This window comes from Gracilinanus agilis, chromosome 5, assembly GCF_016433145.1.
Source record: "Gracilinanus agilis isolate LMUSP501 chromosome 5, AgileGrace, whole genome shotgun sequence".
Classification (NCBI taxonomy): domain Eukaryota; kingdom Metazoa; phylum Chordata; class Mammalia; order Didelphimorphia; family Didelphidae; genus Gracilinanus; species Gracilinanus agilis.
The window spans coordinates 288,569,958-288,581,259 of NC_058134.1; the positions used below are offsets into that span (position 1 = coordinate 288,569,958).

General features: G+C 43.9%; 1 protein-coding gene across 1 annotated transcript; it reads left to right on the top strand.

The window, feature by feature from the left end:
• Positions 1–333: 333 nt before the first annotated feature.
• KRT3 (keratin 3) lies at positions 334–7,964 on the top strand. Its single transcript, XM_044678530.1, has 9 exons — positions 334–891; positions 2,479–2,699; positions 3,033–3,093; positions 3,589–3,684; positions 4,655–4,819; positions 5,599–5,724; positions 6,078–6,298; positions 6,596–6,630; positions 7,603–7,964. Exons 1-9 carry the CDS (start codon positions 334–336, stop codon positions 7,962–7,964), a joined length of 1,845 nt encoding a protein of 614 aa, XP_044534465.1.
• Positions 7,965–11,302: the final 3,338 nt, after the last annotated feature.

The window sequence follows — 11,302 nt, forward strand, 5'->3', positions numbered from 1 at the left end:
CAAAGCCCAAAAGCTGGCCTTGCCCAAGCGTCAGGTAACCCTGGGAGTCATCCTCTCCTCCACCCCCCTCCAGGCAGCCCTGCCACCTTAACACTTTTACCATTTCAGATTATTTTCAAGGTGTGTTTGGGAGCTTAGAACAAACTTATTGCCTCCCAGGCAAACCCAACCCATGAATGTTTAGGATTAATTATCTCTTCCCTCATTTGAGCCCAACAACCTCCCCAAACATATATAAAGGGATGTGTGCTGCAGAGGTCTTCAGTTTTTCTCTCTCCTGCCTCTCAGTATTGCTGCTCCAGCCTCACTGCTTTTCTTCCCATCCAATTCATCATGCACAGACAAGTCTGCAAGACCTCCGGAGGTGGGAGCAAGGGCTTCTCTGGCCGCTCTGCCGTGGTCTCTGGCAGCAGCCGCATGAGCTGTGTGGCCCGAACAGGACGCACTGGCGGAGGGGTCTGTGGGTCCCGTGGTGGGGCCGGTGGCTTTAGTAGCCATAGTCTCTACAACTTGGGCGGCAACAAGAGCATCTGCAGCAGTGTGGCTGGTGGTTCCAGGGGTGGGGCCTTTGGTTTTGGAGGTGGATTTGGAAGCTGTGGAGGTGGATTTGGAGGTGGCAGGGGAGTAGGAGGTGGCTTTGGGGGGGCTGGTGGCTTTGGAGGGGCTGGTGGCTTTGGTGGCCCTGGTGGCTTTGGAGGAGTTGGTGGCTTTGGTGGCCCTGGTGGCTTTGGGCCTGGTGGCTTCCCTGGTGGGATTCAAGAAGTGACTGTCAACCAGAGCCTCCTACAGCCCCTCAATGTGGAGATTGACCCCCAGATTGGGGCTGTGAGAACCCAGGAGCGGGAGCAGATCAAGACCCTCAACAACAAGTTTGCCTCCTTCATTGACAAGGTGATACTCTGACCCAGATCCCTTTTCCCTGCTCCTTAATGGGTGAGGGACTTGTGCTTGGAGTTTAGGGTCATATTTCTATTTCTACTTCTATTCTATTTCTATTGTATTTCTATTTCTAGAATGGGAAGCATGAGTAGAACGATGAGAGAATGCTAAGAGGGGTAGTGGTTGAAATGGTATAATTATAGGACTCAGAGGGGCCTTAGGGCTCATGTGCAGATTTTTATTTTACAGAGGAGGAAACTGGGAATTATAGAGGGGAAATGACTTATCCAAGGTGACACAGGTGCTCAGGATTTGAATCCAAGACCGTTTGACTCCAAATGTGATGTTCTTTTCATGTTCATGACTAATGTACCTATAAAGTAAGGTTAAATGACCCTCCCTGTCCTCCCCAAATTTTCCTATTTACCAGATAAATTAGTTATCTAAGTAACGCAGCATTGGGAGCTGAGCTCCAGATCTGAAACAGGTGGCATCTGTGCGTATTTCTGGGGCAGGGCTAGATTCAGTCAGGGGAAAGGCAGAATTTAAATAAACGACTATCTGGTGAACTTTAACCTGAGCCAAAATTCTTCCATAAGGGGAAAACCATATATGTGTATCGTATCTTCAGCCTACTACTTTTCTCCCTGTTAACATGTAGCTTTTGTTGATATGTATATTTTATAGTGTATTACATTGAGAAAAACATAGAAATTAAGGTCAGAGGATCCTTCATTGCGTCCCCATGAACATTTTCTGGAAATGTATTTTGTCTTCCATGTTGCGCTGCCTTTCTTTCTCAATTATAACTGAGTTAAAGTTGAGCAAGCTTCCAGACCCATTTTCCAAGGGGTGCTACTTGTCAAGAATCCAGGTTTATCCTGGAAGGGAGGAGAAAGGAGAAAGAGAACTGGTGACTTGGAGTCTGTGTCTTTCTGGTTTGTCAGAAGGAGGCCTGGGGTTTCAAGGACTCTTTTGGGGCCTGTGTGATTGGCCTCTCCCAGGATCTGAGTTGAAGTAGGGTTTGCCTTCCCCAATATGACATGTCAATCAGAATTATTAATACTAGCCCTGAAGACACACCCTCAGCAGGAGTTCAAAGAAGCCTGAGAATCAAATGTGTTCATTTTAACAGTCTACTAGATTTTTGCAAATTAAGCCTGAGTCATGGAGTTCCCAGGCTTAGCAAGGAGTCAATTCATCCATCTTTCTGCATCTGAACAGAGCTGATTTTCATTCATTTTGTCTTTTTCTCTTCATTTTGTGATTGTAGCAGAAAGAACAATGGGTTTTCCATAAAGAAAGGAGCCTTGGGTTCAGATTCTGACTATCCCTTGTTAGCTGTAATCTTCTCCTACTTCCCCCCCACCCCCAGTTCTCCCAATTCTGAAATGAGGGAGTTGAACTAAACAATCTTTATGATGCTTTCCAACATGAGAAAAAATCCCCTGAATTTTCTCTCATTGTCCAGTGTAGACAAGAGCCCTGGACTCCCGGTACAGCTGTGGCCAAAGATTCTAAGACTTTCCACTGGGATGCTTGTCTTTTCCCTTCCATTGCAGACTGCTAGTCTGATGCCATTTCCCCCATGCTTTACAGGTGCGGTTCCTGGAGCAGCAGAACAAGGTCTTGGAGACCAAGTGGGACCTACTTCAGCAGCAGGGTACCAACTCTGTCACTGGCACCAACAACCTCAATCCCCTCTTTGAGAGCTACATCAGCAACCTTCGGAGTGTTCTGGATAGGCTTCAGGGGGAGCGAGGGAACCTGGATGGAGAGCTGAGGAACATGCAAGAGTTGGTGGAAGACTTCAAAAAGAAGTGAGTGCTCCATAGCTGGAGATTCTCCTCCTGGCAGTTTAGTAGCAACATGTGGTAGTAAGGAACAAAGTCAATATTTGAATTTGGGTCTTCTGAGTTCAGATCTAGTGCTCTTTCTATTCTACCTCAAGGTCCCCATTCCATTTCTCTGATTCCTTAAGAGAGCTCAAGCTTTCTGAGTCTCAGTATCCCCATAGGTAAAAAGGGGATAGTAATACTTACAAGACCTATCTCATAGGGATATTGTGAGAAAATTACTTTTGGAACCATAAACCTGTGTAAATGTGCTGTTATTATACCAAACTTAGTTCTGGTTTTCCTTCATCCCTATAGATATGAAGATGAAATCAACAGACGCACAGGGGCTGAAAATGAATTTGTGACTCTGAAGAAGGTGAGTGAGAAATGTGCCAGAGAAAAAGGAGAGTAAAAAAAAAGGTGATTGAGGAAGGCATGAGACCTCTGGGTACTGCCACATAGGCTCTGTGTGTGTGTGTGTGTGTGTGTGTGTGTGTGTGTGTGTGTGTGTGTNATTTAGAGTGTGTGTGTGTGTGTGTGTGTGTGTGTGTGTGTGTGTGTGTGTGTGTGTGTGTTTGGAGAGCTTGGGAGCTGTGGAAAGCATCTCTCTCACTTCTTTTCCCAGATTCTTAACTAGCTGTGAGACCCTGGACAGGTCACTTAACTCCTATTGTCTAGCCCTTACCACTCTTCTGCCTAGGAACTAATACTTAGTATCTATTCTAAGATAGTAGGTAAAAAAAGAAATAGACTTTCTCTTATATTCGGTCCTGCCATAGGACTAATGTTCATTCTGCCTGCTATATTTGCAGTCCATTGGCTAAATCATTTTAGAGATGGGCCTTTATTGTACTTCTTATCTTCCCTCCAGGATGTGGACACCGCCTACATGAATAAGGTTGAGCTGCAGGCTCGGGCAGACAGCCTGATGGATGAAGTCAACTTCTTGAAGGCTCTCTATGATGCAGTAAGGATGCTTCCTGCTTTCTGATGTGGGCTATCTTTGGATACCCTGATATCTTAAGGAGTGTCTTCAGATTTGTGATGGGGGTCCTGAAGGTGACTCCCCTACTTGTCCTTGCTCCCATATCTTTACCACTGGATCCTGGTCTAAAGTCTAAAACAGGAGAGAGCAGGAATGGAAGAGCTCAAGTTCTCACTGCTTATTTATTGAACATCTATGTACCTGGTACTGGGGGAATTACTGGCTATAGCATCCACCCCACAAGGAGTTTGCCATTCATGCCACAAACATTTAATAAACACCTACTGCGTGCCAGGTTTTGTTATAGAGACAAAGACAAACATGAAATAATCCCTTTCCTTAATGAGCTTACATTTTTTGGGGGGGGGAGAAATAAGACTTTTATGAAATCATAATCAAGCAATAATGTGTACTTAAGGGATAAATAGATCTTGCTGGGTTGTAAGATCCATGAAGGCAGAGACTGGATTTTAGCTAAATTTTGTATGTCCCTAGCACATTTACACAGTGTTATGCACATAATAGGGGCTTAAAGCCTGCCTGTGGAACTGAACTGGAACTGATTTAAATAGAAGTTTGAAAATGAAAAGGACCAGTATGGATTGGAGTAGTCTCAGAAGGCTTCATAGGAGAAGCTTTGAAGGATGGACATGACCAGAAAAAATAGAGAGAGGGATGAGGAAGGAATTCCAGGCTTAGGAGATAGGGAGAGTAGCTAAGGGGTCTTTGTCCTTGCTGTGATCTGGGCTCCAGAGAAATCAGATTATGTGAGTTTAGTGAAAATGTGGACATTAAGTGGCAAGCCTCATAATATGATTGGAATCACTCCTGGGCCCATATGAACTTTCACAGGATGGAGCAGGACTCTGAGGGGCAGAAGCTAGAGTTCTTGGAATAGAGACCGTCCATTTCATACTGAGCAGGACTGAGCAGGACCATTTCTGCCCTACAGGAACTATCCCAGATGCAGAGTCACGTGAGTGATACTTCTGTGATCCTCTCCATGGACAACAACCGCTGTCTGGACTTGAATAGCATCATTGTTGAGGTTCAAGCACAGTTTGAAGAGATCACTGAGAGGAACAAGGCAGAGACCACGGATCTGTACAAGTCCAAGGTAGGTTTCAGAAATCTGCCCCAGGTGTGGACACCATTTACATTCTAACCTGGGACCCTCAGGATAAGTTATCCTTTTGGGGAGAAGCTCCTGTTCTTCCTTGCTCAATAACGTTTTCACACTATTCCTCATCAATCCCTAGAGGTCCCTCACTCTTTGACTTGTCTAGTGGCAAGTATTTATCTTTTAGAGGGAAGAGTCCATCCTTTCCTTTTGAGACTGCACATAAATGACCTTAGAATTCCAGGAAGTTTAATCAGAATGAAGAATTTTCTTTACCCAGCAGTTTCGAATAAGAATAGAGCACTTAAGTTTTCTCATATAGACTTTAGCGAGTCTATGAACTTGGATAGGAACAATGCATCTTTATTTTCACTGAAATTTAGGGGACCAAATGAAATTTAGCATTTCCTTCAATTATAAATATGACAACAAACATTATTCTGAGGAGTCCCATAGGCTTTATCAGTCTGCCAAAGGGTTCCAAATGCAAAAAATGGTAGAGAGTGACTTGAGGATGTGAAGCAAAGATTAGGGGAGAAGCAGTAGGAAAAGGAAAGATGAGAGGGTTAGCTGATTGAGAGAGGAGAACTGAATACCCTCAGCAGTTCCCTCTGCCTTTGTCAATCAAGTTTTGCATGCCCAGGAAGGTATGTGCAAAGAAGATGGGCAAAATGGACATTTCTGGCTCAGCGACTTAACTCTATTGGTCAGAGTTTGGTCCAGGACAAAGATATGTTTCTTCTTGAAACACATTCACTCTTCTTTCTTGTCTCTAGCTAGGAGAGCTGCAAACCACAGCTGGAAGGCATGGTGATGACCTGAAGAGCACTAAGAGTGAGATCATGGAACTGAACAGGATGATCCAAAGGATTCGGGCTGAGATTGAGAATGTCAAGAAGCAGGTGGGAGATGGTGCTGAGTGCTCAGGGATTGGATTCCAGGATCCTAGATTGGAAAAAGTCCTGAGAGGTCATCTCATCCAAATCCCTGGCTTTTGGCTCTTGCCTAAATAACTCTCTTCTTTTCAAATATCTTTGAAATAACAAAGGAAGGAACAACTAGCAAGATGTCACAGAAGTGGTGGTGATGTTGACATTTATGTTGCCATCTCCATTTCCCTCTCCTTATCTCTGTCTCTCATTTCTCAGTAGAGGAATTCAGACATAAACCTAGAGAACTCCCTCAGGAACCTGGAGCTGGGATGCATTTTCCACTCTGATGACCTTTTCTCCTTCCTGTCTCTTCTGACCTTTAGAATGCCAATCTGCAGACAGCCATAGCTGAAGCTGAGCAACGTGGGGAGCTGGCTCTCAAGGATGCCCAGGCTAAACTCCAGGAGCTGCAGAATGCCCTACAAAAGGCCAAGGATGACTTGGCCCGCCTGCTGCGGGACTACCAAGAACTGATGAATGTGAAGTTGGCACTGGATATTGAGATTGCTACCTACAGGAAGCTGTTGGAGGGAGAGGAGTGTAGGTGGGTAGTCTCCCCTGGACCCTAAACGCACACTAAATCAATGTTGGAGAATAGCTGCTTCAACAAGGAGCCCCAACTTTTAGATAAACTTTGTAAAGAAGCTCTGACCTCTGCTAGCTCATTCAGATGAATCTTTGCTAACTGTTGCAACTGTTAGTCCTCAAGGATTGACTTACTAGATTCTTGAATTCAACTTGGGTTTCCAATAATAGTGGGTGAAATTTTTCACCCTGGGCCATGAAACTGAAATATACTTGCTATATAACTGAATCATCTTCCTCCTGCTTCTCCTAATAGGATGTCTGGAGAGTTCCAGAACCCTGTGAGCATCTGTAAGTAGACAAAATCAGGATAAATTTGACAATAACTGTTAATTCCTCATTAACTGTTAATGAAAGGGAGCAATGGAAACCCCAGATTCAATTCGGTGGGAATGCATGTCATTCTGGGGACTTCAAATTGATTTTTCATATTCTGGGGGTCTTAAGGCAGTATTAAGTGAGTTCGTGTTCCCAATCTATCATGAGATAATATATTAAAAGCAATTGGCAGACTTTAAAGCATGATATATTGCTATATTTGTGTGACTTTGAACAAGTAATTTAATCTCCTTTGGGCTCAGTTTCCTAATTTACAAAATGAGAGAGCTGGATCAGATAGTCTCTGGGATGCTTTCCAGATCTAGATTCAGATCCCTGAGCCTATGATTCCTGCCCTGGCGGATAGCTTCAGGGGCAGGTTGAACTAGAGGGAGAGGGATCTAGTTGGGTTTAATCCAAAGCTACATCCTGAAAACCGACAACTAGCTGACTATATTTAAATAAGTTGATAATTCATTATAATTTAGTAAGATAGAAGTGAATTGATTATAAGGTTATTATCCTATATGAAGGCAGCAATTATTAATTATAAATGGCCATTATATCCTTAAACAGGATTATAAAATTTAAACCTGGAGAAGGTCTTAGACCAGACAGTCCCAACCTCCTCATTTTGCAGATGAGGAAACTGAGGCCTAGGGAGTTTAAATGGCTTAAGGGCACACAGCAATGAGTCAAGTGGGATTTGAATCCGAGTCTCTTGATTTAATATTCTCTCTCCTATAGCACAGTACCTTTAGCTAATTAAAACAAAACAAAACAAAATCCTTACCTTTCGCCTTAGAATCAGTGCTGTGTATTGGTTCCAAGGTAGAAGAGCAGTAAGGGAATATCTCCCCTGTGCCAGGGCTGGGTGGGATCTTTGGATGAGCCCTGACTGCCATGACGCTGACCTGTCCGGTGTTTCCTTCTTTCTACTTGCAGCAGTGGTCAGCAGCACCAGCTCTACTTCAGCCTCTGCCGGTGGATACGGCGGTGGCTTCGGTCTAGCGGGCAGCGGCGGCGGCCGGGGCAGCGGCCGGGGCAGCGGCAGTGGCTTTGTCTCCGGTGGCGGCAGTGGTTTTGGCGGTGGCAGCGGCAGCGGCAGCGGCTTCGGAGGCGGCAGCAGCAGCTTCGGAGGTGGCAGCAGCTTCGGAGGCGGCAGCGGCAGCGGCAGCGGCTCTGGAGGGCGCTCCGGCATCAGCGGGGGTGGGATCAGCACCGGCAGCAGCCGAGGGGGCATCAGCAGCAGCAGCAGCAGCTCTGTCAAGTACTCTCAGTCATCCGGCCAGCGCTCCTCCAGATAAGCACCCTGGCCAGTTCCAGCGGCCCTCTGACCTCCATCCCCTGCCTCCAGGGGCTCCCCTCCCGCCCCTCCCGTGCGCCTGGGTGGTGGCTCCTCTTGGATCTGCTCTGTCTGCACTCCCCCAGCGTCCTCCCACCTCAGCTGGAAGCGAGAGGTCACTAGGGCTCCCCTGTATATAAAATGCTCCTCCCTTTGGCCCTTCTGTTCTGGCTCCAATAAATGCATTGTGCTTCACTTGAGGTTTCGGAGTTTGTTTCTTCGGAAGGTCTGTGCTCCTCTCGCAGCTCCCTCCCACATTCCCATCCGAGGCCACTCTTGTCTTCTTTCTGTGAATCCTTGCACTTAAGACACTTCACTTAGGAGCACTGACTCCTACTTTACCGCTTCTGCTTAGAAACTCTCTAGGACCATCATGCATTTCCAGCACCCCCACGGGTTTAAGATTGGTACTCTAGGATGGTTGAGGGACGGCATGCTGTGGCTCAAAGACCTGAGTTTGAATCATGAGTCTTACCTTAATGTGAGCTGGAGCAAGCGACTCATGGTCTGTTTCTATTGATCTCTACTGTTAATTCTATGACCCCTCTTCCACTGCAGCCTTCATCATTGGGGAAATTATTTTTTAATATTAATTTTTATTTTATTTTTTAGAAAAAAAATTTCCCATGGTTACATGATTCACATGGGGGCAATACTAATGGTGGTGGGGAAGCACCTGTGGGCTTAGAGAATTTAGGAACGTTAGTGGGTCTGCATCAGACTAGAGTGCATAAAATTAAACAAATAAAGATTTAAATTCTTTTCTTTCATTCAGGGAAATCAGGAGAACTTCAATTATCATAGAACGTTAGAGCTGGAAGGGACCTTACATTTTGTCAGGATTCGATTCTGGATCACCCTCTAACTCTCAGAGTAGGCAGAACTTAAATGATTTGGCTAGGGCCACACCAATTCCATCTGACTACCACCATCTGGCTACCATTATCATCACTATCATCATCACCATCAATCATCCTCATTATCATCCCACCCCACCCCTATCATCAGCACCATCACTACCACTTTTCTGTCACCATCACCACCCTCACCTCCACCACCACCACCAGGCATTTGTTAAGTGTGAAGGCTACAAAGAGAGCTTGCCCAAACAGTCCCTGTCCTCAAAGAATTCACATTCTAATAAGAGAGACAATGGCAAACATGGCTGTGTACATATGAGACCTAATCACTGTAAAGTGATTTCAGAGTAAAGGTACCAGCTGAGGAGGGAGGAGCCTGGGAATGGCCTCTTGCCAGAATTATTTAAGTTGGTCTTAAAGGGAACAAGAGAAGCCAGGAGGTGGAGAGGGATAATAATAATAATAATAATAATTATCATTATTACTATAGTCACCATTATTTTTATTTTCAATATATTATATGAAAAATAATATATAATATATCTGATTTTTATTATTATTCTCTTCCCTGTCTTCCTAACTATACTCTAAAGCCCTCATGACTGAAGGCTTTATCTCAGACTTCTTTGTGCTAAGATCCTGCTTAATAAAAGTTGGTAATGATATAGCCCAGCCTCTTCCTTTACTGCTCTAGATCTGCCTCCTCTACTTTAAAATGAGAGACTAGAGATGACCTCTAAACTCTCTTCCAGATCTAATATTCTCTGATGGTGACAGGTAATCTCAGAGACTGAGAAATACTGTTTTATTCCAATTTCACATTCATCAGAGCAGCTAGCTAGTAGACAGGGGGAAGCATTCACTCTTCTCTGCCAGAGTAGAAAATGACCTCCTTCTGATTGGGAAGTCCCTCATATTTCCTGTTGTTAGTGTGGATATGTGATTACATGATTGTTGGTTCTTTCTGTTTTGACAAGTATAGGGAGAAGGCAGAGCCTGAGGATCCAGCAGACTGATAAGGATGATAGAAGGACAAACTAGGGCCATCTATTTTTTTAAACCCTTATCTTCTGTCTTAGTATGAATTCTGAGACAGAAAAGTGGGAAGGGCTATGCCTTACTATGCTGGGAATGAATGGAGGTAAGTGGCCTGCCCAGCCTCACACAACTAGAAAGTGTCTGAGGGCAGATTTGAACCCAGGTCTTCCTGACTCTAGGCTTGGTGCCTAGAGTACACTGTGCTACTCAGCTGTTTCAAAGGCCATTTATTTTGATAAGTTTGAATTGTTTTTACTAATGTACTGAGCTTCTCCAACCATGCCTAGAGTGAAGAAATAACTGTGAGAAGCAGAGAAAGCTTTTGTTGTCACTAACCTAAAGATCTGGAGTCATGGATAAACCCCATTAAAGGCAGACATCTTTCTTAAAAATTATATTTATATAGTTAACCATTCATTTAAAAATTTGAAGTTTCAAATTCTCTCCCTCTTTTTAGCCTCTTTCCCACTCAGTAAGAAGGCAAGCAATATAATACTTATTGTATGTGTGAAATCATGCCAAAGGGCAAAGTTTCAAATCGCTCTCCAGAATGGTTAGATCAGTTTATGATTCTAATGTTTTCCTCTTTTCCCACATCCCCTCCAGTCTTTGTCATTTTTGTCATCTTAGCCATCTGATAGGGGTAAGGTGGTTCCTCAAGAATTGTTTTAATGTACATTTCTCTAATTGTTAGTGATTTTGAGTGTTTTTATTTTTTATTTTTTTAACCCCTTACCTTCCATCTTGGAGTCAATACTGTGTATGGGTTCCAAAGCAGAAGAGTGGTAAGGGGTAGGCAATGGGGGTCAAGTGACTTGCCCAGGGTCACACAGCTGGGAAGTGTCTGAGGTTAGATTTGAACCTAGGACCTCCCATCTCTAGGCCTGGCTCTCAATCCACTGAGCTACCCAGCTGCCCACCTTGAGTGTTTTTTAAAAAATGACTATTGATAGCTTGCTTTTTTTCTTCTGAAAACTTCCTGTTTATATCCTCTGACTATGAATTGGGAAATGGTTCTTATTTTTTAAAATAAATTTGGCTCAGTTCCCTAAATATTTGAGAAATAAGGAATTTATCTGAGAAATGCTATAAAATATTCCCCTCACCCCCAGTTTTCTTTCTTCCTTCTAATCTTGGCTCTATTGGTCTTATTTGTGTAAAACCTTTCAAAATATAATTTGTTCAAAACAATTCACTTTATATCCTGTAATACTTTCTCTCTCATTTTATTATAAACTCTTCCCTTATCCATAGAGCTGGTAGTATAGTAATTTTTTCTATACTCCCCTAATTTAGTTATAATATCATCCTTTATATCTAAATCATGCCTCCATTTTGACCTTAACTAAGTATAAGGTATGGGATGCGGATCTATGCCTAGTTTCTGCCAGATTGTTTTCCA

What these genes read in the sequence shown, in the direction of transcription:
- KRT3 (XM_044678530.1), top strand. Translation starts at nt 334, where the DNA reads ATGCACAGACAAGTCTGCAAGACCTCCGGAGGTGGGAGCAAGGGCTTC. An exon ending in TTGCCTCCTTCATTGACAAG is followed by an intron (nt 892 to 2,478) that starts GTGATACTCTGA and finishes CATGCTTTACAG; the next exon opens with GTGCGGTTCCTGGAGCAGCA. An exon ending in TTGGAGGGAGAGGAGTGTAG is followed by an intron (nt 6,299 to 6,595) that starts GTGGGTAGTCTC and finishes TTCTCCTAATAG; the next exon opens with GATGTCTGGAGAGTTCCAGA.